General features: G+C 41.6%; 1 protein-coding gene across 1 annotated transcript in view; it reads left to right on the top strand.

The window, feature by feature from the left end:
* LOC139340731 (obscurin-like protein 1) overlaps positions 1-24,926 on the top strand; it is a 31,085-nt gene that overhangs the window by 3,158 nt on the left and 3,001 nt on the right. Inside the window, exons 3-21 of the mRNA XM_070976668.1 lie at positions 94-354; positions 499-810; positions 917-1,183; positions 1,372-1,647; positions 11,620-11,895; positions 12,025-12,297; positions 12,707-12,982; positions 13,079-13,354; positions 13,804-14,079; positions 14,163-14,438; positions 15,328-15,597; positions 16,174-16,440; positions 17,505-17,771; positions 18,391-18,503; positions 18,844-18,997; positions 22,394-22,555; positions 22,751-22,855; positions 23,048-23,314; positions 24,106-24,375. Coding sequence (XP_070832769.1) covers positions 94-354; positions 499-810; positions 917-1,183; positions 1,372-1,647; positions 11,620-11,895; positions 12,025-12,297; positions 12,707-12,982; positions 13,079-13,354; positions 13,804-14,079; positions 14,163-14,438; positions 15,328-15,597; positions 16,174-16,440; positions 17,505-17,771; positions 18,391-18,503; positions 18,844-18,997; positions 22,394-22,555; positions 22,751-22,855; positions 23,048-23,314; positions 24,106-24,375 — 4,644 coding nt within the window. The remainder of the gene's footprint in view (positions 1-93; positions 355-498; positions 811-916; positions 1,184-1,371; positions 1,648-11,619; positions 11,896-12,024; positions 12,298-12,706; positions 12,983-13,078; positions 13,355-13,803; positions 14,080-14,162; positions 14,439-15,327; positions 15,598-16,173; positions 16,441-17,504; positions 17,772-18,390; positions 18,504-18,843; positions 18,998-22,393; positions 22,556-22,750; positions 22,856-23,047; positions 23,315-24,105; positions 24,376-24,926) is intronic.

The following is a 24,926-nucleotide window of genomic DNA, read 5'->3' as shown; positions in this document are numbered from 1 at the left end:
GGAAGGCACTAAAAAATGATGGCCTGATGGTAAAGGCATCGTTTCAGAATAGGTGTTGTTTTGATTGGGAATTACAAATGTGTTTCCTTGCAGGGACAATATTGCGGAAGCTTCCAAGAAAAGTGGATGTATTGGAGGGTGAAAACGCTGCCTTCTGTGTTGAAGTGGAAAAAGAAGAAATGGACATCCATTGGTACAAAGATGGTGTGGAGCTCCGTGAAACGCATCAGACCATCCTTAAATCCTTCGGTCGTACCCACATCCTGGTTTTCGTCAATACAATGCCCCAAGACTCTGGCCTTGTGACTTTCCTTGTAGGCAGATCCAAGACTTCCTCTCAGCTTAGAGTGAAAGGTAGGAACTCTTGTCTAGTTCCCGCATTCCAAATGCGATATGTGCATTTTTTTTAATTGAGATCAGATAGTTACATGTTGATTAATTTCAAAGTCATCAGTTATTCCAATCCAAAAGGGACATGATTGGTTTCTCGTGTTTCAGCGGCCAGACATTGTCCTCCCAGCTGTCCAGTGGGTGTGCAGATCAACACAGAGCGAGCTAATGCAGCTCTTCTCTCATGGGTTCCTGCTCAGGACTCACGAAAGAACCCTCCATCTGGTTACGTGCTTGAGCGACAGGAAGTGGGCACCGGCTCACAGGAGTGGCTGCAGTGCCTGACCACAGACTCGGCGACCTCTGTGGAGATCCTTGGTGACAGCGTACCATGTGAAGCTGATTATCGATTTCGCATTTGCAGTGTAAACAAATATGGAAAGAGCAACAATGTTGAGTTCCCCAGGGCTGTTCACTTGGGTAAATCCACTAATATTAAAGCAATTGTGGTAAAACGCCAATGAAATAACAGCATGGTTTAGAATATTACTGGCTGTATCATGTATAAGTTGGTTTTCTTTTCCAGTTCCAGTTGCCAGAATACAAGCTCCTTTACAGGACGCCTTGGTGCCAGAGGGCCAAGATGGCCTCTTCACTATCGAGCTCTCTGCCTCAGTTATCGGTACATGGTTCTTAAATGGTACTCAGCTTCAAGAGGATGAACGTTATTCCATGCGTCGGACACGAACACACCAATCTCTTCGCATACGAGGAGTACGTGATACAGACAATGGAGCTGAGATCACATTTATTGCCTATGGCATTCGGGATTCTGCAGCACTGTATATCCAAGGTATGTGTGGATCACTGTCATAATTTGCTTGAGTATGTGACTTGGTCAACCTAAGATTAATTGTGTTCATTGTTTGCTTTGCTTGAAGTGGAATTTGGTAGGACAAATGTGCAAAAATCCAACAATGCAAGATGACACTAACATGATGACACGACAAAAAGTTCTCATTGTTTTTCTAACGTTTGCAGCTCCTCTTGTCAAGTTTTCACCACTGTCAGAAATGGATCGAAACAAATTTGTAGAAATTGGGAACCCCATTGTGCTGTACTGCGAGCTGTCAGATCCTGCAGCTCCAGTGCACTGGTACAAGAATGGGGTGGAATTACAAACAATGGAGGGTCTTCATATCCAGTCAGAGGGCACCATGAGAAGAATTGTCATCCAATCAGCAGAGTTCTCACATTCGGGAGTGTATTGCTGTGATGCGATTGATGACGTCATCAGGTTCAATGTGGAAGTAGAGGGTGAGTGGAGTGAGTTTCTCACAATACTGCTGTCTTTCACAGAAACTAACCATCTTTATTGTCACTTTACCCCTTTTCTTATCTTTTTTCATTTACAAATGCATTTAGTATTCTCTTAAAGTCTGACTTATCAAAACCCATAAAATTTACAACTTAACAAACCATTAAAATATCTAAATATCCATAGCCCCACCTGTGAGGTTTTCAGCTATTCCAGACGCTGAGAGGAACAAAACCATCCAAACAGGTTACCCCATTGTTTTACGATGTGAGCTCTCAGATCCGTCCGCCCAGGTGCACTGGTACAAAGATGGGTCAAAGCTCCATCCTCAAACTGGAGTAGATATGCTAACTGATGGCATGGCGAGAACACTGATTGTCCATTCAGCAGAATTTTTCCACTCTGGGTTATACTGCTGCAAGACAAAGGGTGACACCATCACATTCAGTGTGGACATCAAAGGTGATTTGTTTTACCTTAAGCGATGTAAAAAATTAACAAGCTCCTCCACAGCAAAGCCACTAACTCTGATGACACTTTTGTATGTTGTCTGTTGCCTTTCTTCTTAGCACTCATTAAAAGTGCAGCTAAGCTGTCATCTTTTCTTTGACTGTATTACAGCATGTTAGCAATTTGGATGTCAGTAGATTATGATGAATAATCTTAAGGGCTGGCATGAGGTTGACTTAAGGTTGACATAAGATCTAAACATATCTATAGCTCCACCTGTGAAGTTCTCAGCAATTCCTGAAGCAATGAGGACCAAGTCGATCGAAGCAGGCTGCCCTATTGTACTCCAGTGTGTGGTGTCGGATCCTGAGGCCCACGTTTGCTGGTATAAGGATGAAATGCAGCTCATTTCAAACTCTGGATTAGAAATCCATTCAGAGGGCAACACAAGGACATTAGTTGTTCAGTCTGCAGAGCTGTCCCACTCGGGTGTGTACAGATGCACCACACAGGATGATACCATGGAGTTTCAAGTGGAGATCAAAGGTGACTTTACACTTTTTATCTTGTGCGTTAATACTGTAACCCCACCTCCTCTTTCTAGATGCCACTAATAATCCCTGCTTCTTCTGTATGTGGTTTGAAGAACTGTTTCATGCACATGACCTTAAAGAACAGTTAACGCACTAGGTAACTATTATTTCTAATCATTTGTTTTGTGACTGCTGTGACCTGAATTGAAAGTCTCCGAAGCCCTTTTCTGCTCGGCAGTTACATTTTTGCAAGGTATCCATTTCTACAGTCTTGATTTTATTTAGTTGTCCTGAATTCCCAATGCTAGCTATACCAGTGACGTACTCTACTATCTTTGACGTTGAGAGAACCAAGTCACTTGAAGCGGGCAAACTTTTGGAGCTGAAATGTGAGGTTGCAGACTCCACTGTGCCTGTCTGCTGGTATAAAGATGGTGTAAAGATCTCCCTGCAGAACGGTTGGGATATACAGAGTAATGGCACATTGAGGAGACTCATTATCCCAGCTGCTGAGCTCTTGCACTCAGGGCTATACAGCTGTGAAACCTCTGATGACACTATACACTTCACGGTGGATATCAAAGGTGATTCTAATTTGAATTTGTTGAATCTTAGAGCAAAGCGTAGAGCATTCTGGAGACTAGATGAAATTAACATTTACAATATGCATATCTGTCTGTCTGTGGTGTTTTGTGTGAAGTTGTAACTGTTTCTTGAGTCATAGTAAAATTAATCTCTACTGACAAAATGAAATTATATGTGTAATGCTTGAAAATGTCAGTCTTTCTCTTCACTTTGGTCATATAACAGATTAGTCGGTTGGTAGAGCTGAATCTATAACCCCTTTCTTAATCAGAGTGTAAATATGCACTGTTAAGTCCGCAATTACAATATGAATCATCATCTTTAGCTCCCACGTTGCCGTTGTCGCCCTCACCAGAGGTTGTGAAGACACAGTCAATTGAAGCAACCTGCCCGACTGAACCAACGTGTGCAACCTCAGACCCTGCTTTCCAGGTGTCATGGCAGAGGGATAAAGAACGCGATTCTAATAGTGAGACTGAGTTTGAAATGGGAGACATCGAGAAGACCCTTGTTATTGAACCAACTCATCCTTCAAACTCTGGAGCATACTACTGTGCAACAGCAGATGATGTTGCCCAATTAATAGTACAAAATCAAGGTGATTTTTTTTGCAAACATCTTTTCTAGTGTAGCTCTGACTAACTCTTTGTAGCTTTTAGTTTGTCTTCTTATTTGTTGTGACGACGCAGAGCTAATATCTGTGACAATATCTCTTTTAAGTCCATTATTCTAAAAACTAGGGTAATATACACTGAAATTGTCCCCCATTGCTTGTCTGTAGTGCCATCTCCAACATATCTGCTTGGTCCTGATGTTGAGAAGACCAAGTCTGCTGAAGTGTACAGCCCAATTGTTCAGCAATTTGAGATTTCAGATCCAATTGCCAAAGCCTGTTGGTACAAAGATGGAACCCAGATCTACCCAAAAAGGGAAGGTGCTTGTAAATCACAGAGCAGCAGCCAAGCCTTGCCCCTCCTGTCACATGACTTGCCTGGTAATGGGAGATTTGGCTGTGACACATCCAGTGATGCACAGTTAAATGTGGACATAAAAGGTGGTGTCCCACATTGTACCTGCACAATTAAGAATCAAGCATTTAGTTACGTACATGAAGCTATCACCCAGCTCATTGTTTTCTCTTTGGCTTTGTCCAAACAGCAGAGCAGTGTCACTATGGTGATGAGATTGGTGAGATAGCTGATGCCTCTGCCCAATACTCTGTGGATGTCAAAGGTGATTTGATATATTTCAACATCAGTCATCCATGTTAACCCAACACATACATGCCACTAACAATAGTGGTGTATTGTACTGTTAGCTCAATTATCTGAGGCATCTAATTTTTTTTCCCTTCATAAAATTGCCTTGTCATATTGAAACCTGATCTCATGTCATTTCCTGCAGTTTTTGGCTCTTAATCAAAGATGTGGGTGTTTAGTAGCTGCCTAGCTGCTCTTCATACTAACATACATGTTGTGTTTGTCCATTAATTCTTCATTTTAACAGCCATCTTTGCTTGTAACAAGCAGCTTACAACTCTTAAAGTCCATCTTGTGTCTTATTCATCACCAGATCCTCTCATTCACATTGCTGCCCTGAACCTCTCATCGTTGCAATGACAACGAACTCTTATCAAAGAGAAGAAAATTAATGTACACTATAGGATTTAAAGTGGTAGTATACAGACCGATGATATATCAGTGTTAGGAGTCAGCTGAAGGGGGAAATATAGGAGCTCAATCTCAGACCATACCTGGTCGACCTTCTTGCTTGTCTTTGCAATGAATTATCCCATAACTCCATGCTAACCCACACTGATGTAAAATTCTGTTATGAGAAGAAGTATTGAGACCATCAACCACTGAAAACCTTTCTCTGTGTACATCACAATGCTTATAGCTACATCGCCAAGGCTCTCTTCTGACCAAGAGAAGAAGAAGACCACTGATGAGGCTTACCCTGTTGATGTCGACTGCATGTCCTCAAAAGGCAATTCTGGCATCTTCTGTGGCAAGACAGGACATGCACAGACATATGAAGAACATTCCAGCAATATACCAATTTCTCAGTCAACTTACGAATGTATGACTGACTGGATTCCAACCAAACTGACGAAGGAGCTCTCCGATAATCAACAAACAATAAAAGCTCATTCTCCAGTTTACTATAGCTCTGTAAAGCCAACAATAAAGCAGTCTGATATACAACATCACTCTAAACAGCCCACAGAATCACAAGGTGAGGAATTCATGTACTATATACAGCATGCAGAAGGCCCACCTGAAGAGCTTGATCGTTCCCAGCAGACAGCTGTCCAGACAGATGAGTTCTGTAATGTTCTGCAAACTGCAACTGCTGAATCAGTGGAATCCACTCTCAGAACTCTGATTGTCCAACCCGAAGGGCTACATGGCTCAATGCAGATGCCGACTGTCCAGTCAGAGCTATGTAACACCCTACAGACGTCAACTGCCCAGTCAGAGCACCTTACTAACCACTTACAGATTTCAACACTCACATCAGACAGGTTCTGTAACCCATTACAAACTGCAACTTTGCAGTCAGAGGAGGCCTTTAAATCATCACATACTGCAACTGTCCAATCAAAGGAGTCATTTAAATCCTTACATGCTGTGACTGTTCAGTCAGAGGAGCCCTGTACATCCTCTTATATTGCAACTGTCCAACCAGAGGAGGCCTCTAGCTCCATACAGATGCCAGCTGTCCTGTCAGAGATGCCTCTTGATTGCTTACAAAATGTAACTGTCAATTCAGAGGGGCCCTATAACTCCTTGTGGACTGAAACTGATGACAAACCACAGGAGTTAAACAGACCCCTACAGACATCAACTGTCCAGTCAGAGAAGCTCAGTGACTTACCTAACACTGCATCCCTTCAATCACTGGACTTGTTTTACTCTAAAGAGGCAGAAACTGTCCAAAGAGGGGAGCATTGCAGCTTGGGACAGTCTGGATTGCATGACCTGTATCAAACAGGAGAAGCAGTCGCTAACCATTCAGGGGTGCTGTATCAGTCCACACAGACGACAACAGTTCAAGCAGAGTGCCATCACGCCATGAGGGCCACAGAAGACCAAACAGACAGCACAGTTAACTCTGTGCAAAGATCATCGACTCAGTTTACAGAGCCTTACTATGTCAAGCAGGCACCTACTGTCCAATCAGAAGAGATCTATCTATCAAGGACATGTGACAGTCACTGGAGAGACAGTGTCACTGCAGATAAGGTGGCTGTTGAAGGTGATTTAAATGGTTAGCATTATCAAGAAAAGAATGGAAAAAAAAATGGATGGGCACAATGTTGACATTGTGCAAAATGAAGAGATTGCTTTTTGCAATCCTTGGCATTTTGACAATTTCTACATTTACTTGATTTTGTTCATACTAAAACTACTTAAGTAGTCAATGTAAAACTTTGAGCTTGGGTGGTCTGTGAGGAATAGTAAAGATGGGGAAACGAATAAATACATTAGCTTCAAATCCTAACTTGAATGCGTAGTTATGTCAAGTCTAACCAAAGATACCTCTTGTTAGATTACTAATAACAATAAAGACATATCTTTTATTATGACTTATTTTAACTCTTAAGATTTACTGGCATGACTAATCTTGATTTGCGATTTAGCTCCTCTATTGTTTGAAAGCATCAGTTTTGTTGTAGTCAGTAATAGTGATGCAACTTTCTCTTGATGTTACCTCAAACATCCCCAGCTCCGCCTGTGAGAATTACAACACTGTGTGAGGCTGAGAGGAACAAGTCTGTTGAAGTTGGGGAAGCCATAGTGCTGCGATGTGAGATATCAGATCCTAACGCTCAAGTTACTTGGTACAAGGACGGAGTAAAACTACATGAAGCAGCCGGGCAAGACATGCTGGCAGAGGGTTCCATAAGAACGCTGGCTTTCCAGTCAGCGATGCTGTCTCATGCTGGGATTTACAGCTGCAAGACAACTGATGATGCAGTGCAGTTTCATGTGGATGTTAAAGGTGACAAAAGTTGTTTTCATGTTGTTCATGTCATGTCTGCAAACAGTACAACATCAGCTTATTGTAAAGATATCACATGACACCTGTACAGAAGAAGTCTGTATCTCAGCAGCATGTTGTACTTACAGGCAGTTTACACACCAATACCGCAGTGCTATAAATACTGAATCACAATTGTTGGATTAAAGAATTAGATTTCAACTATGGTTGAATATGCTGCTGAAGGCTTCACTTTCAGGATTGTGCTTTGCTTCATTTTACAACAGTATCCATTTTATTGACTGATTGCATTTTGCATTCAATCCTGTAGCTCCACTTCTGAAGTTTTCAGCTTTATCTGAGGCTGACCAGAAAAAGACGGTCATGGCCGGCTGTCCCATTGCCCTACAGTGTGAACTGTCAGACTCCGCTGGACAAGTCAGTTGGTACAAGGATGGAACAAAGCTCTTACCTCAAAATGGAGTAGACCTCCAGTCAGAAGGAAATTTGAGGAGTCTAGTTGTCCCGGCAGCAGAGCGGGCTCACACTGGCATATACCGTTGTGAGTCAAAGGATGATGACATCCAGTTTGCTGTGGAAGTAAAAGGTGATGCTCAGAAACTCTGTGGCGCTTTCGCTGTCTTGCACGGCCAACTAACTACAACAGCAGGTGATTAAGTCACATTTATCACCTAACAGAAAACAGTTCCTTTACCTCTGAAATTACTTCTGCAGTTTAATTAATACAAACTCATAAAACAAGCTAATTTTGAGTGAAGTTCAATTTGTTATCTTGATTTGTGAAGACAAACAGCTCCATCACACCTAATCATGATGTCCATTTCAACAAGTGAAGTGGAACAATCTAGGACATCTTCTGTCCATGCAGCTTCTTATTGTGCAGCATGCCCAGTATCTTAAGAAAGCTAACGTTTCACGCGTCTTGTTCTTTTTCATTAAAAAGGTACTAACTGAACACGGCTCCTTTACCATAAACTTGTTTGTGTCTTACCTGTGCCTTTTGTCAGTGATTTTTATGTCAGTGTACAATAACTGGATAACTTTGACATTTCAGAACCTGATTCTTGCTCTTTAAACCCCTTGAACCATTATTTGCTCCACTTATTGTCATTGTTAAGCCAGTTGTTGTGTTCATGTTGTATGTTGGTGCGTCGTTTTGTCTTGGAAATTCTTCGTAACTGAACACGCAGTAGGTTGGATACTTAATTACATTTATTATGTTTATTGAGACACTCTTTCTGCAATATCTGAAACCTATAGCTCTTCCTGTGAAGTTCTCAGAGCTTCAAGAGACTGACAAGAACAAGTCCGTCCAAGAGGGCTCTGCCGTTGTCCTCAGCTGTGAACTCTCTCATGATCCCTCTGCTCATGTGGACTGGTACAAGGATGGGATGGAACTCCTACCACAGGACAATATGGAAATACAGTCTGATGGTCTAACAAGAACACTTCTCATCCATTCAGCTGAAAGCATACATGGTGGCACTTATGAATGTTCAACATCAGATGACACCATCACTTTTAAAGTGGAAGTAAAAGGTGATTTATCTCTACACTTGCTATCTTCTTGTCATGCATACCTGTACCACGTCCATCTTATTCTATAGTGTGAGTGGTAAACAATATATGCTTTGTTGTGCATGTTCATGAGAACATGGTATGACTGGCTGGGCAGTGTGTTTTGTCCACTGTTAGTGAATTCACCTCTTATTGAAAACCTTGTCATTCCTTTCTCTTAGGCCGATCGCCACAGATCATGCCAATCCCACTGTCAGAAAAGTACAAGATGATTGCAATTGGTTGTCCAATTATCCTCCAGTGTGAGGTCTCAGACCCTGTTGCCCAGGTGTCCTGGTTTAAAGATGAGGTGGAGCTTTTTTGCAAAACTGGCCTTGACATGAAAAGAGATGGCAGCCTGAGAAAATTAATGATTCATTCTGCCAAGGTCTCTGACTCTGGCCTCTACAGCTGTAGCCTCACTGATGACGTTGTGACATTCCATGTGGACGTCGAAGGTGATTTTCTCATAGTTAGTTTTACTTAATGAGCTTCCATGAACATTTCAGCATTTCCTTAATTACCCTCAACTGTTCACTTCTTTGCACATTTATTCTTAAGAGTATTTTGTTGCACTGTAGAAACACAGAGCTCGTAATACTGAATGTGTTAAAATAATCACACCAAAAAGTTTGATGTGCACAACAAAGTTCTGACAGCTTAACAGCGGTGCTCTGCAAATCTTATAATACCCCCAGCTACTCCTGTGAAGTTTTCAGCACTCCCAGAAGTTGCAAGAAACAAATCCGTTGAAGCAGGCTGCCCAATTAAGCTGCACTGTGAAGTCTCAGAGCCCAGTGCCCAAGTCTATTGGCACAAGGATGGAGAGCAGCTACCTCCAAAGAATGAATATGAAATCCAAATAAAAGAAAAGCTGAGAGCGCTGGTGATTAAATCAGCAGAAGTCAGACACTCTGGGCTGTACAGCTGTGAGGCTGCAGATGACCATATAGAATTCAAGGTGGATGTTGCAGGTGATCTAAGTATTTTGAGCTTTGTCAGAATCACTAACTTCTTTCAAATGAATGCTTGGCTACTAGACCAACTTAGGCTTCAACACTTTATTCTGTGATATTTTAAGACAATGTGTACTAATACTTACTTTTTTACTGTCTAGATTTTGGTAGACAGACACACCCTGTAGACAATGTAATGTTATTATAGCTTACTTAAAATTGATCATGAATAAATAGCTAGGACTACACAGTGGATCAACTTACTATGTGTTATGTGAAACAGGTCGCTTGTAGTATGAAAGCACAGAGACCAATCACTGGACTCTGTAATTCTCCTTAGCTCTACAGTGCGTTTTAGTGTTTTTCAGCACATTCTTTTGGTTTTATAGCCGTAACTATAGGCTACCTGCCTGGCACCAAACGGGAGACATGCAAAGTTAGCGACTAGATGATGAACATAGAGGAGAATTTATCATTTAAGAGACAGCTATTTCCCTCATGAGTTGGTGGAGACCAAAACAGAGGTAAAAGGATAAATGGTCACAAACACAACTCCAGATGAACGCTAAATGTACGCTGTTTCTGCTTGGTTTACAAATAAGCAACTTTGCTAACATGTTTGCCACAGCTTTATGAGGTGATACAACCGTATGTCAGTGTTTGCAGTTTGTTCATGCAAAAACAAACAAAAAAAGCTGATTTAACTGCCCAATGTAGTGTTAACAGTAATGTCCCACATGGCTCCCCAATTTCTGACTGTGTCAAAATTAACCGCTTGATGCAGGATGAAGAGCAGATTGTTGCTTGCCATTGTATGACTCTGGCGCAACTAATGATGGATGAAGGATAAATTACAGATGCAGCAGACCTCCTGGTCTGAAAGGGCATTCAGGCTGTACATGTTATGTATTAACAACTAAAACTGTATAGACAAAGATTTTCCATTTAAAATGTCAAGTACAACATAGTGTACATGTGCACTGGTAGAAACCATTATGTTAGCAATGTCAAAGTAAACCATTTACATAATCTGTTCCATTTGCAGCAAATTAGACATTTTTACAGCCTTTAGCCTGTAAATACAAGTATGATCCATAGCATAGCAAATCTGAATACTCTCTGGTTACTGTTCAATGAATTGAAATTCCTATAGCACCGGTTTGATTCTCAGCTGTTCCAGAGGCTGAAAGGAGCAAGTCTATTGAAGCAGGCAACCCGATCAAACTGCAGAGTGAGATCTCAGACCCCACGAGCCAGACCTGCTGGTATGAGGATGGCATAAAACTCTTGCCAAAATCGGGAATAAACATCGATTCTGAGGGCAATAAGAGGACACTGGTCATGAAGTCGGCCATGTCTTCATGCTCTGGAGTGCACAGTTGTGAAACTGATGATGATTCAGATTTCAACGATTTCTGTGTGGAGGTGAAAGGTGATATGCTAAGCTTTTTCTTGGCAAGATGTCACTGTAGAGTCGAATACTCCATGAACTCTAATATCTTAGAACGGAGCAAAACCTGATGGTCATCATATTCATCAATGCTGGTTTCCTTCTGAATGTCCTAATTTCATTCAACATTTAGCTGCTTTTCATATACGTGCTTCACCTTTAAACCAGTGTCTAGCATGTATTTGATTGAGTCTACTGTTTTTTCAAACACACCAATGGTAAACGCATTACATCAGTGCACTGCTTCAATTAATTCTTTCATTTTGCTTCAAAAGTGGATTAACACCCACTATCATTATAATGTCTTGTGTAGACAGCAAGGCTTGAGATCAGCATGTCTAAGCTGTTACCTTAGAGCTATTGCATGCATGAGCATAAAGAAATGAAGACTACTTTCAAGCAAGGACTCATTTTTTGTACTGTTTTCTGCAGCGCCACCAGTAACATTTGCTGACATCCCAGAGGAGGACCTTTTCAAGAGCGTTGTGGAACAAGAACAGCTTGTTCTGTCGAGTGAAGTATCAAGGGTTGATGGTGTTGTCCAGTGGTACAAAGATGGAATTGAAATGCATCCTAGTAAAAACATTACAATGCAAGCGGAGGGCACCAAAAGGATCCTGACAGTGCACTCAGCCCAACTGTCTGACACCGGCACCTACACATGCCGTGCAGGGGACAACGTTCTGATGTTCAAGGTTAACATACGAGGTAACAAAAGAGCTTTGGAAAACTTAAAACATGTCATGAAAATTTACTTAAATTCACTTTACCTGTTTTGAACTGTTAAAAAGAATGTGCAGAGGACAGTTTTCAGTTTCATATATTCTTCCTCCAAAGAACCTCCGGTGATGATAATCTTCCCCAAGGAGGATGTCCATCTTGAACGTCACGTCCCTGAGGAAATCATTCTGAGTTGTGAATTGTCTCGTCCAAACGGCGTAGTCAGCTGGTACAAAGATGGCCAAAAGCTGCAAGACAGTGAGAACATCAAGCTCAAGGCTGAAGGCCCTTATCGACGCCTGAAGATTCTTTTGAGTGGAGTCGAGGATTCTGGAGAATACGTCTGTGACACAGCTGACGATTCAATATTCTTTCACCTCAGCATTACAGGTAAAAAGCATTATACTCTATATTTGGTACATATATGTTGTGCAAAGTGTCTAAAGACAGAAGTGTTCATACCTTTCTGAATTCAAAGTTGACCTGGGCAGTCACTCTGAAGTGAGCATGCTTGTTGAGTGATCGATTTTGGATAGTTTGGAAAAGAAACTGTCAGATGCAGCCGCACGAATAATGCGGTCCAAAATTGTTGGAGGACAACACTGTTCTGACTGCACTTCGTTTGAAGCATACTTACACCTTTAACAATGTCAAAGGTAGGGGTTAACTGTCTTACTCAGGATCAAAGAAATGTGAAGCCAGTCCTGGAGGCATCAACAAGGCACACAGTGCAGATTTCTTGTAGCATTCATTAAACTAATGAGCGATGGTTAAACTTGATGATAACGCCCCTTTGCAGAACCTCCAGTCCGGATTGTGTCCCCAAGCCAGTCCCAAATGGAACTGTGCCAGCAGACCTCTGAGAGGATGGTACTGAGCTGTGAGATCTCACGGCCTAATGCAGTGGTGCGCTGGTATCGAGACGGACTCGAAGTGGAGGAAAATGACAACCTGATTCTAGAGGTGGATGGTGTCTACAGAAGACTTATTATACCTGAAACTACTGTCAAAGATTCCGCTGAATACGTCTGTGATACCGCAGATGACTCCATGACATTCTTTGTAAACATAGCAGGTAAAGAAAGCTAAAGAATGAAAAAAGTAAGTCCTCTAAATGTGTTGTTGTGTCAATGTTTATCTGTTTCTAACACAGACTTTTCTTAATGCACAGAGCCGCCTGTTCGCTTCATACGTCCAAGGAAGATGGCAAGTAGAGTAGAGAAAGTGGCTGGGGAGACTCTGGTTCTAGACTGCGAGGTTTCAAGATCAAATGCCGACGTCACCTGGAAGAAGAATGGGGAAGAAGTGGAAGACTCCAGGAATATCACCATCCTGGAGGATGGTGTCATGCGTCAATTAACTGTTCACTCACTAACAGTGGAAGATGCTGGGCAATATGTCTGCGATGCAAAGGATGATGTGATGGATTTCCATGTAAAAGTGCAAGGTAGGTTATGGCAATTAAAAGTAAAACAACAGAATGATATGGAGCCCCCAATGTCCAGATAGATGACCCCAACTAGTTATTCATCCACTTTGAGCAAGGTCATTTACCAACATTTTACTTTGTACCACGTAGCTTGCTCACTCCAGAGGCCCAGAACCTCCTCTGAATGAAGAGGACTCAGTTAATAAAGCTTTATTTTCACCTCATATTATGAAATGCAGCTCTACAATAAAACAGGGACTGTCCTAAGCAGAACTACTTCATACTTTAACAGACATGAGACCTTAGCCCAAATCAAGATAACAACATTGGCATTAAGATAAAAAAAAAAAAATCTACATAAGTGATTTTGCTGCTCTGTACTATGCAATGAAGCATTTCACCTAAAACGCATCTAACAGGTTTTCTGTTCCTATAGAAATTATGCCCCTTTTCTTGTTCATTTTCAGAGCTGCCTGTGAAAATTCTTGGAAAAACCGATGCAAAAACAGAAAAGCAATTTTTAGTGTCAGATGACATTATTCTAGTGTGTGAACTATCAAGATCCAATGCTTCAGTCAGCTGGTACAAAGACAATCAGTTAATTGATGACACTGAGCGGTACTGTAGCGAGGAGCAAGGCGTTTTCCGATCACTGGTTGTCCTAAATGCTGGACTCGAAGATTCGGGAGAATACACCTGTGATGCAGTGGATGATAAGATGGTTTTCTACATCACTGTCAAAGGTAATCATATCGTTATGCAATGTAAATGTTAACTGTCCTTCCTTCACTCAGGAGGAAAATGATTCTATGTCTTTTATGTGCAGAGCCTCCAGTAGAGATCATTGGAAACTCAGGCCACCCGGAGCATCACATCCTGGTAGCAGGAGATGACCTTATTTTGGAGTGTGAGGTTTCCCGGCAAAACGCTATCGTTCACTGGTTATGGAACGGCGAGATACTGAAACCCAACACCCGGATACAAATTGACAGCTATGATGTCGTGAGGAAGCTTGTCATCTCTGGACTTCAGCCCTCAGACTCTGGAAAATACATTTGTGACGCCATCGATGACAAATTGATAACAATTGTTGAGGTCCAAGGTAAGCGTTTTAGATTTAATTCCTGTAGATTCTGTTGTTTCGTTGTTTTGTGTACAAATATGGAATTTACAAGCAACTTCTTTGTAAACCTCTCAATTTTTCCTCAGAGCCACCGGCCAAGTTTGTGAACAAAGAAGCAAGCAATAACATCTCAGCCTATGAAAATGAGAGCATCACACTGTGCGCCATTGTGAGCAGAGAAAGAGCTAATGTTCGGTGGCTGAAGGATGGCCAACTATTGAATGAGGACAACATTCACATCTCCAGTGAGGGTAATACCCATAAGCTCACCATTAATCCCCTGCAGCTGTCAGATTCTGGAGAATATGTCTGTGACGTCAACACAGATGAGATGTATTTCAGTCTTTTAGTCAAAGGTAAGAATTTGGCACTCGTCAACAAAATGTGATCTGTTTCCAATATTCACTTGCATTAAACGGTCACAAATGTAATATCTCTGGAATCGTATTTCTTCAATCTCCTCATCAGAAATGATGGTGAAATTTATCAGACGACTGGAAAACACTGCGTGTCTGAAGGGCAGCAGCCTTATATTACGATGTGAGCTCAACAAGGCCAAAGGAGATGTCCAGTGGCTAAAAGACGGCCAAGACATCTCCCCAAGCCGTAGGCACACTATACGTGCACAAGGTCGAGAGCGAAGCTTTACCATCCACCAGCTAGTGGAAGAAGATGCTGGAGAGTATGCCTGTGAGTCCACAGATGACAGGACCTCAGCTACTGTCACTGTAGAAAGTAAGTACATTTACAGCATATTACTTAAAGGGAGGGGAGAAAGAGACTATGAGTAATGGAAAGTTTAAGTCAGTGTGCCTTCTTAACATTTAGAGCTCAATGAATCTAATACAGCTGAATGCTTTGCCTTCAGTTCCCCGTGTTGTTGAGTTCATTGCGGAGCTTCGTAACATCACGGTCTGTGAGGGAGAAGATGCAGTATTTAAGTGTGTCGTTTCACCAGAAGACACTCAGTTGGTGTGGCGCTTGAACGGCAAGCAAGTCGCTCTGAATGAGCGCACTGTCATTTCAAGCAACGGACTTTGCCACATGCTCTGCATCCACAACTGCATGGTTTCAGATAGCGGCAGAGTGACAGCTGATGCAGAGGGGTTGGTATCAGAGGCAGAACTCCAGGTTCAAGGTGAGTTGTGGCTCCATCCACTAACACTATAATTATATACGTATATTTGGCTCAATGAATCACAGAAGTTACAACATATAACCACCAAACTCATCTCTCTTTGGTAGTATATTTATATTTGTGAGTGATTTTAAGCAATACTGGAAAGAATGCAAACATAAACGAGACGCTGGCTACATACCATTAGTATCACATAAGCATACAGCTTACGTGTTAAATAATGACCCTTTCAGACAAGTTGAAATTGTTGAGAGGTGCTTTTGACGGCTAGCGCTTAGCAGCTTCTCCTGTTAGAATTCCTCTGGTAACTGACAGAGACAAGTGGCTCCGGGGTTTTGCGGTATGTGGCGCTGCAGGGGGAAAGGCTCCTCACAGCTTTTTGCTTGCTCTCTGCGCTTGAACTTGCAATGTAACTTTGCTCATTTATTTTGGTCTATATAGTATTTTGCTTCATCCGGGTGTGGCTTCATCTTGTAAAGCAGAAGACTTCATAAATACATTGTAATCATATAAATCTACCTAAAACGTTGACATGATAGATGCTGCTATCTAGTAATTCCTTAAATTCATTTTTAGAGCAACAGGTGTTGTTCACCAAGAAAATGACACCAGTTGTAGCTGAAGAGTACAGTGAGGCCACTCTAGAGGTGGAGGTGAGTCTGGATTCGGGAGAGGTGCAGTGGATGAGGCAAGGGGTGCTGATCCACCCTGGAGCAAAGTATACCCTGAAATACAAGGGCCGAAAACACAGTCTCACTATCCACAAACTGGCCATGTCTGACCGGGGCACCTACAGCTGTGAAACCCTCCATGACCGCACGCAAGCCCAGCTCACAGTGGAACGTGAGTGTGCACGTGTTCTCACTATGCCCTGTTGTTGTTTGTTTACCGCCGTTGCCGGCGACTCCACCTCCTGCACACCCTCCTTCACTGCCGCTTGTGAAGGCAAAGCTCAGTTAACTGAGTAAGAGTAATTTGAGTGACTGGGGACCAGGGTGGCACTTGTACTGGAGCATGATGGCAACCAACAGGTGATAGACTTACAGCCCAAGCTGACTTTCAGACCAGGGTTTCTGTATTGACACAGGATCAATAAAGCCCTGATGATTTTGATACCTGTGCCAAAGGCAAATTAGAGTACACTTTTAAGGCACGTGCTTAATAGATTTGCAAACTTGTTCAGTGACTAGAATTACATTTTGCAAACAATGCGAAATTTTCCCCTCAACAAGCACCACTTAAATTTCTCAAAAGCAGTGAGTTTTACACACCATAAAAGTGGCATCTTGTACTGATTAAGATGTACTTATGCTTGGTTTTCTTTGTGCATGCTTCTTATGTTTCTTAGCCCTATGATCCACAGGCCAGTGGGTGAATTAAAGGCTGTTCTTTCAACACTAGTGTGGGTGGGCAGGGGAAAGTCAGGACTTCAGGCTGCTGTTGGCACCTCCTATGAATTTGGATCTCCTCTCATTGCATCTAAATTTACACGCTGGCCTTCAAAACTAAGGTTGTTGTCATCAGGTCTCCAAAATAAACACTCCTTTTTTCCACAGGGAATGCTCGTCTGTGTTCGAATAAGTGAAAAATGTTGGCAGTTTCAAAGCAGGCTTTTGTGTAAAGCCCCATACTCAAATGACTAAACTATCGGCTTGTCAGTGTGTGCCAGCTTGTGTTGTTTAACTGCAGACTGCTGTGTGCAGGATAGACTCCCATTCTGTAACAGAAAACGGACACTAGGTCTGCTCAGTGTCAAAGTGGAATGGAAATGTCTGGTACTCGGGCCAATTTTTCAAACATAACCTTCATTTATCTGCTACTACTACTACCATTCTTCATTATACTGAAAAGAAACAGAAAAAGCAGACAAAAATGCTCCTTTTCAAGTCTCTAAATTTTCTTCACAGCTCGAAAAGTCACAATCAAGAGAGGACTGACTGACATTAAAACCACAGAGAGAGAAACAGCGTCTTTCGAGGTGGAGCTCTCCCATCCCCTTGTCACAGGCACCTGGATGAGAAACGGAATCCAGCTTAAGCCGACAAACCACTTCAGGATGAGTGCCAAAGGAGCAGTTCACAGCCTTACTATCTCTAACCTGTCGGTAGAGGACACTGCCACCTTTATGTTCTGTGTGGAGCATTTGAAGACTTCTGCAAGGCTTGTTGTGAAGGGTGGGTAATTAAAAAAAAAAAAGAGTTTCCCAATGTTTCAACAAGCAGAAACAAATGCAGAATAAACAGCATCATTATATGCAGGCTAATTTTGTAGATGATCCATTAATTACAAGGCCAGTCAGCATGCAGTGTGGTCATTAAGTAATCAACAAGGTCTGCTTAGTAACATCATGTACAGTACACTGCAGTACTACCAAAACAGAATTTTTACTGTACTAATTTTGTTGTGACCTCAGACTGGAAGCTAAAGTGGTCCACTCAGAGTAGACCAAACGCCAGCCAATGGAGGCATGATAATAGAATAAAGTGGCGGCTCTGCTACTGTTGCCTTTATCCAGGCTCACGTTACCAACACAAAATAGCCTGGCATGACCCAATGAGAAGCGGTAGCTCTGTTCAGCCTTTTCTGTCAGGTGCTAGTTTAACCTCCTGCTGTAAAATAATCCGCTCCATGCCGCATCACTCAGTATGCATCATCCCTTTGAGCTAGGGGTTGAAAAGCTGAGGATGACAATTGGATGAAAATGTCATCAAAGAAAATTAGTGCACATAACTGTATAGTCTACTTTAAATGTGAGCATTTTTTGAGCAATTGTGTTTGTTTTTTCTCCACTAGAGCCCCCAGTGACCATTTTCAGAAAACTGGAAGACCAGAAATTCCCTGACGGGGCAATAATCTCTATTGAGTGTGAGCTGTCAAGACATAATGTTGATGTGAAATGGCTGAAGGCAAGTGTTGAACTTTTGTTTATCTTCATTACTAACATTTATGACCTTTTACAATACTCCAGGGACAATCTGTGTTAAAAATTCAGAAGCTAAAAGAATATATATCCCAAGCACTGAATAACCCTGATGGAATACCCTAAAGACACCTTCTGAACAGCCAAATCCATCTTGAACAAAGAGTTTCAGTTAACCAAGCATTTAAAAGTATTGGACCAATTTTTGAGTTCAAGCCTATCGTAAAGCAACTTTCTGCTCAGCTTTATTTATTTATTTTATGTTGACCAACGTGGAAAAAAGTACTCAACCAACCAATCAATGAAATCGTTCTTCTCATTTTCAGAATGGAGTTGAGGTGAAGCCAACCAAGGACTTGCGCATTTATGCAATGGGAAGGAAGCGGTTTCTTCAGATCATGAAGTGTCACGTCAATGATTCTGGGATTTACACCTGTGATGCTGGAGATGTAACTACATCCTGCACAGTGGAGGTCTATGGTAATGCCTGCAGTCTAAATATAAATTACAGAAAAGGGCCTCTACTTTCACAGTAGTGTGTCATGGTGGTATGGGCTGGCTGAAAGAACAGCAACAGTGTGGGCTGTGTCATGAAAGTGAAGCGAGATTTGTGATATTGTTCAACAGAACTGTGCCAAAAATGTAAAAACTATATACGTAGGAATTACTATCAGCAGAGTACAAAAACATTTAAAGCCCAGACTGGGACCCAGACTACAGCAAACCTCCATATCAAAGCAACATAGTACAAGAATTGGTATTCTTTGTAATTTTGTCCTTTTACAGATTCTTAGTGCAATTCACTGATGCACCCTTGTTAGAAATATGGTCAGCTGTACATGTGCATTTGTTATGATTACATATGATCAGAAACTAGCAAGTTGGCCAATTTCTTAAAGCCAAACATCAAGCAAGTGCAACAGCACAAGGAAGACTGAATCACACAGGGAGTTGGGGTTAGGGGAATAGGTTAGGGATAGGGTTAGGGGAATAATGGGCTGTTAGAACAAAGGAATCGCACCAACACAAGACATGTTTTAGCAAACCAGTTAATATTTCTTATTAGTCCAACAGCAGTAAGTTAGCTTCCTCCATCAGTGTCCTCCTCAGTCTCTTAGCCCTATTCTGCAGCAGGTTAGCCTGGGTCCAGTACCCATTCTGGCACCACTCGTCCCCAGGTACCCACCACCCTGGACCTGAACACCACCTCCTCCCGGTGATCCAATGCTGCAGTACTAGGAGTGTAAACACCAAAACTTCCCCAATGCTCTGAGCTCCCAGTACAGTCTGAGCAGAGTCAGCTATCTGAATGGCTAACTAAGCCAACTAAGCTAACAGCAGCTACAGTTAGCTGTTAATTTATCAGCAAGGAAAGCAATCTGCCCCACCGGGAAACTCCATAAATTACCATCTCCTACCCCATTACCAACACAAACACAGACACAAAACAATAATTGTGTTCCCATTTGGAAAGTCCATGTGACGTATTATAGGGCTATCCAATGAGACACACGTACCCACAAAAACCATTTAAGTTAGCCTGCCTGCTGTAACTAACTTTAAAGCTAGAACCCCTCACCATTCCAACAGCCTTCTTGTGGGCGGTAGGAGAAGTTACTTGTGTTAAATAATCTTCTCATCTATTGACAGAAATACTTTATGTTTATGCTCACACACCTTTAGAAAGCTGAGATTCACGTGAATCGATTGTTGCAAACGTTTCGAGATTCAGTCACAACCAGAGGCACTGCAAACACCAACAGCAGACAAACAACTGTTTTTAAAATTGACGCAACATTGAGGCAACTCACCAACTCGATCTTTCAATGATCCATAGAAAGATAAATAAAATGTTCTGGTAACAGCGACAGAGTCAAAATATTTAGTCAAAACATGATAATAATCCACAGAAAGATGTCTTCTTTCATATTTTGTCTTCTTTGCTTTCCCCTCTACAACTTCTGGAAGAGTATACAAACGGCGGCCATCTTGTCTCCAGTTACCCAAAGGAGTCTCAAATTTCAAATGATACCTAATTGACCAATCACAATCTGCCATATGAAGCCAAGCAACTAGAGAAGCCAGTAACAGTCTGAGTTGAACAGAAGGGCCGCCTTCTCTTCTTCCAAGTGAAGATTGAGCCAATCACAGCCAAGTTTGCGCATGACCAACATTTTGAATAGCCAATGGAATTGTGAACCCACCAACAAGCATCTTCAGTGGGTTATTTACAGTTCTGATCACCCCTTAAATGTGAATATAGTTTGGCAAAATTTAGATTTGAGTATAGATATTTATTGAAATAGATATATGGTAAATTGCCTTAAAATTTCTGGAGGACGCATAACTAACATTGAAGAAATTGTTATCAATTTCTATTAAACTCGGACTAGGGTAAGGCTTCATGCTGTGTTTTGCAAATAAATACTCCGGCAGAAAAAATAACTTCTTTCTTTTCACTCAAAGTCAAAGTTCAAGTCAAAATGTCTGCTGCCAAAAAAAAAAAAAAATCCATGGGAGAGGATCAATGATCAAGGAAAAATAAGGTTAAAAAGTGTTGAACTGTGAGTGGGGTCAAGGTTTCAGTACGACCATAATGTGAGTCTGACTTAGAGTCATCTATCTATGGGTCCCATGGAGCTGATTTCCTGCTAAAACTTAGCAAACAAAACATGTTACACAAAAATGATTCACTTACAAACACAGCGTGGTTTGCAAATACAAAACACACCACCCTTCAATTGTCTCATAGCGCCACCTGCTGTTCAAAAGTGTCAATTATTCAGGACATTTGTGACAAAATCCTGAGCACAATCACAGCAGAAAGATTGCACCAAAAGTCATATATTTTGTCTTTGCAGGATATATATTTTTTGCACTTGTGCTTGTTTATGAAGCATGACACATTAGAAATGTATTGTGTATTTACCTTTATGTATCAGTTTGTAAATGGTATTTTGTATCTGGCAGGAAATTAGCTCCATGTGTTTCCACTCACACTGCACAAACAGTCAGTGAGTCAACCAGTTGATATAATCACAGAACGTCAACGCTTGATTTGAACAACAAGACTGTAAACATGTTAATTTGGTGCTTGTTTTAAAAAAGACAAAGAAGAAAGCACCTACCGTGCACTCAGAATGCCAGATTAGCACTGCCATCACTCCAGCGTGCTTTCTTTCTTCCTCTGAATCTTATCTCAAATTCATTCAGCCAAAACCAGTCAAATAATCCAAGATATGAGCAGCAAACACCAACAGAACCACACGATTCAAAAAGCTTAGATCTGGTGAAAAGGTTGACTGCCCTGCACACCTATGATTCACCCACACAGGTGGTTTCTGTTGTGGCTGATTAGACAAGAAAAAATAACACTTTAATCATCCTTATTGCTGCTCGAAACACTCGCTAAGTCTCACCTCAACTCCAACTCTATCTGGCTAATCAGCCAGAGTAATGGAAAACACTTGTGTTTGGGTTTTACAGTCTGCTGCATCCTGAACGTTCTTTTAAAGTGTTCTTTTTAAAGTGTGCACTTTTTTATGGTACAAAATTAACAAGTTATGAAGAGAAACTGCTCTCAGGTAATCACTCAGGTTACCAGAATAATGTTCATAGTTTCAATATAACTTACAAAAACACATGAATGACAAATGACAGTGACAAAGATTCCACTGTAAGAATATATTTTTCAAATTTTCTGTCCCAGAATGTATGCAAAGGACTTTTTGCTCTCGTATTAGTGAAAGTATCCTGACAAAAAGAAGCTTTGAGATTGCTGTAGATATTTTTCTCATCACTTTTTTTTTTTTTTTTCATTTTGATATTGTTAAGTGGTGCCCATTATAGTCCTCTGATGGTGACTCTCTCCTGCAGAGCGTGAGCTGCTGATCCTGCAGGGCCTGGAGGACCTGGACATCCAGGAGGATCAGAACGCCGTGTTCGTCTGTGAGATCTCGGTGGAAGACGTGATGGGAGAATGGTACAAAAACGGGGAGAGGATACACCCGACCAGCACCATCAAGATCCGCCAGGAAGGTCAGCTTCGAAGTCATGAAGTTCATAGTTCCTGCATGTCTGCTGAGGATGTGCTGCTCATAAATACTGTCGATGAAACAGAGAGGCATTTGTAAATCTTTAAATGATATCCCTTGAATAGAAATGGAAAATAATGTGTCAGCAGAATTATCATCTGGCTTATTATTCATCTTAACAGTTTTATTCTTCTTTTAGGGACCAAACACTTTCTTCTTATGTGCAACGTGCGAGCAGAGGACTCTGGAGAGATCAAGTTTGTCTGCAGACATGTTGAATCTGTGTCTTACCTGGAGGTGGAAGGTACAAGAAATATTACTACATTTTACAATTGTACATTTCTGAAAATGAGTAACATAGTTATTGCGTTTGGCAGTTTATCAGGGTTTCCCTATGGAGCATGAATCTTGTTGAGCAAAATGTGGAAATATATAAAGTTTATTTTGATTTCTTCACTCAGCCATTCATTCTAAATTTCACTTTGTCTTTTTTTAGAGCTTCCGGTGAACATCGTGAAACCTCTGCAGGATAAAACCGCCCTCGAGAAGAGTCGCGTGCTCCTCGACTGCACCGTGTCCAACCCCAGATGCAGCATCCGCTGGTACAAAGGCAGCAACGTCATCCTGCCCTCCGAGCGCTTCGAGATCTGCAGTGAGGGCTGCTACCGCAAGCTCATCATCCAGCAGGTGGCGCTAGACGATGAGGGCACGTACAGCGTGCAGGTTGGAGAGTATACATGCTCTGCAAAGCTGACAGTGGAAGGTAAGAGAGTTCATGAGTGCTTGGTTTTGCATGATATAATCAGTGAAATATGATGCAGTGCAGAAAAATGTCATCTGCTAACAAAAGTTAAGCTTTAAAGGTAATGCAGGGTTATTATGGAGTGCATATGTATGTACCATACTACTGCTCTTCCTACTGGTGTGCATGGTATTGATGATCTTAGGTCATGTATAGGACTTGTCATAGCCCATCAGCAGTGCGTCCTTTTCCCCAACAACACACCCAAAGAGAAAGTCAAAACTGTAACACCCTCTCCCAATGATGTGCAGCAAAGGGATCTCATGCATAGCCACATAACGCCATCTGCTGGCTCAACAAAGCTATTGCATAAGTTATCTCCAGCTACAAACTACAAACTGTCGTAATGATTGTTTCTTTTTTAAAAAAAGTGTCTCTTGAACATGGTTCTTACTGGCCAAATGATGTCTGAGAAATCAACCTGACCTTGAAGCTAACAATCGGTCTTTTTCACACAACACATTTTGACATGTCACAGTAGGAAAATCAAAGGTGTGCTGGCTTACTGTCATGGTTTATTGGGACACTTGAATACAACAGAGTCATTGTTAATGTTATTAGTGACAAAAAAAAGGCCTCTCAGCTGCATGTGACTGTATTGTGAAGCCCCAGGTGAGATGTTTAGTGGCCATAGCGAAACAAAGAGAGTAAAAACCATAGAGTGTTTGAGTTTGTTGCTCTTAAAAATGTAAATTTTCCTGTTAAAATCTGCATTGTGAGCTCACAGCTTTCCCTTTCCTTTGTGCACACAGCTCAGTCTCTGTTAATGGTCAGAGAGCTGAAGGATGTGGAGGTCATGGCTCCTGATGAAGCCTGCTTTGAATGTGAGGTCTCAGTCCCTGTCCTCAAAGCGCCCGTGTGGAGTCTGAATGGGGAGCCCTTACAGTCGAGCTCTCGGGTCAGCCTGGAGAGGATGGGCACAGTCCACAGGCTGACCCTCCGACAAACCTCCCCGGACATGAATGGAGAGGTGGAGTTCTCCACCGGCAAAGCAAAAAGCAGAGCCCAGCTTCGGGTACTGAGTAAGTAGTAGAAGTAGCTGTGATTGGGCTTTTTTGTAATTTTTTTTTTTTATTGCTGAGCATTTCACTCCCCTAAGTTTTTAAACGTTTTTCCGTTTTGAATGTATTTAATAGTAAAAGTGGGTTTGGACTCGTGCATATATCTACACGCATGTATGATTACAGGGATGAATTACGACCCTTCCATGGATGAACAGTTGCCCGTTAGCACAGTGTTGCTATGCATTTATGCTACATGATTTCAAGAGTTTATGCAAATGCTAAAGAAACCCTTTCATATAACAGATTAGCGTGCATCTAATATTAAAAAAATGATAACAGCACACAATATGCAGTGAATAAAACCCCAAGTTTTTCATAGTAATAGATACGAATTGCAACAGTTAGGGTTAGGCTCTTCACTTCCATCAGTGGAAACACTGAATTTACCTGACCCTCTGCAGCACTGAAGCATTCAAAATTATAACCTGGTGATGTAATTCAACTTATTAACCACTTGATGGCGGTAATAACCAGGTCTTGAGTTTGAACATGTGACTAAAGAAGCATAA

Source organism: Chaetodon trifascialis, chromosome 12 (genome assembly GCF_039877785.1).
Source record: "Chaetodon trifascialis isolate fChaTrf1 chromosome 12, fChaTrf1.hap1, whole genome shotgun sequence".
Classification (NCBI taxonomy): domain Eukaryota; kingdom Metazoa; phylum Chordata; class Actinopteri; order Chaetodontiformes; family Chaetodontidae; genus Chaetodon; species Chaetodon trifascialis.
Note: the sequence above shows the minus strand (reverse complement) of the source record. Positions and strands in the feature narration are given on the sequence as shown.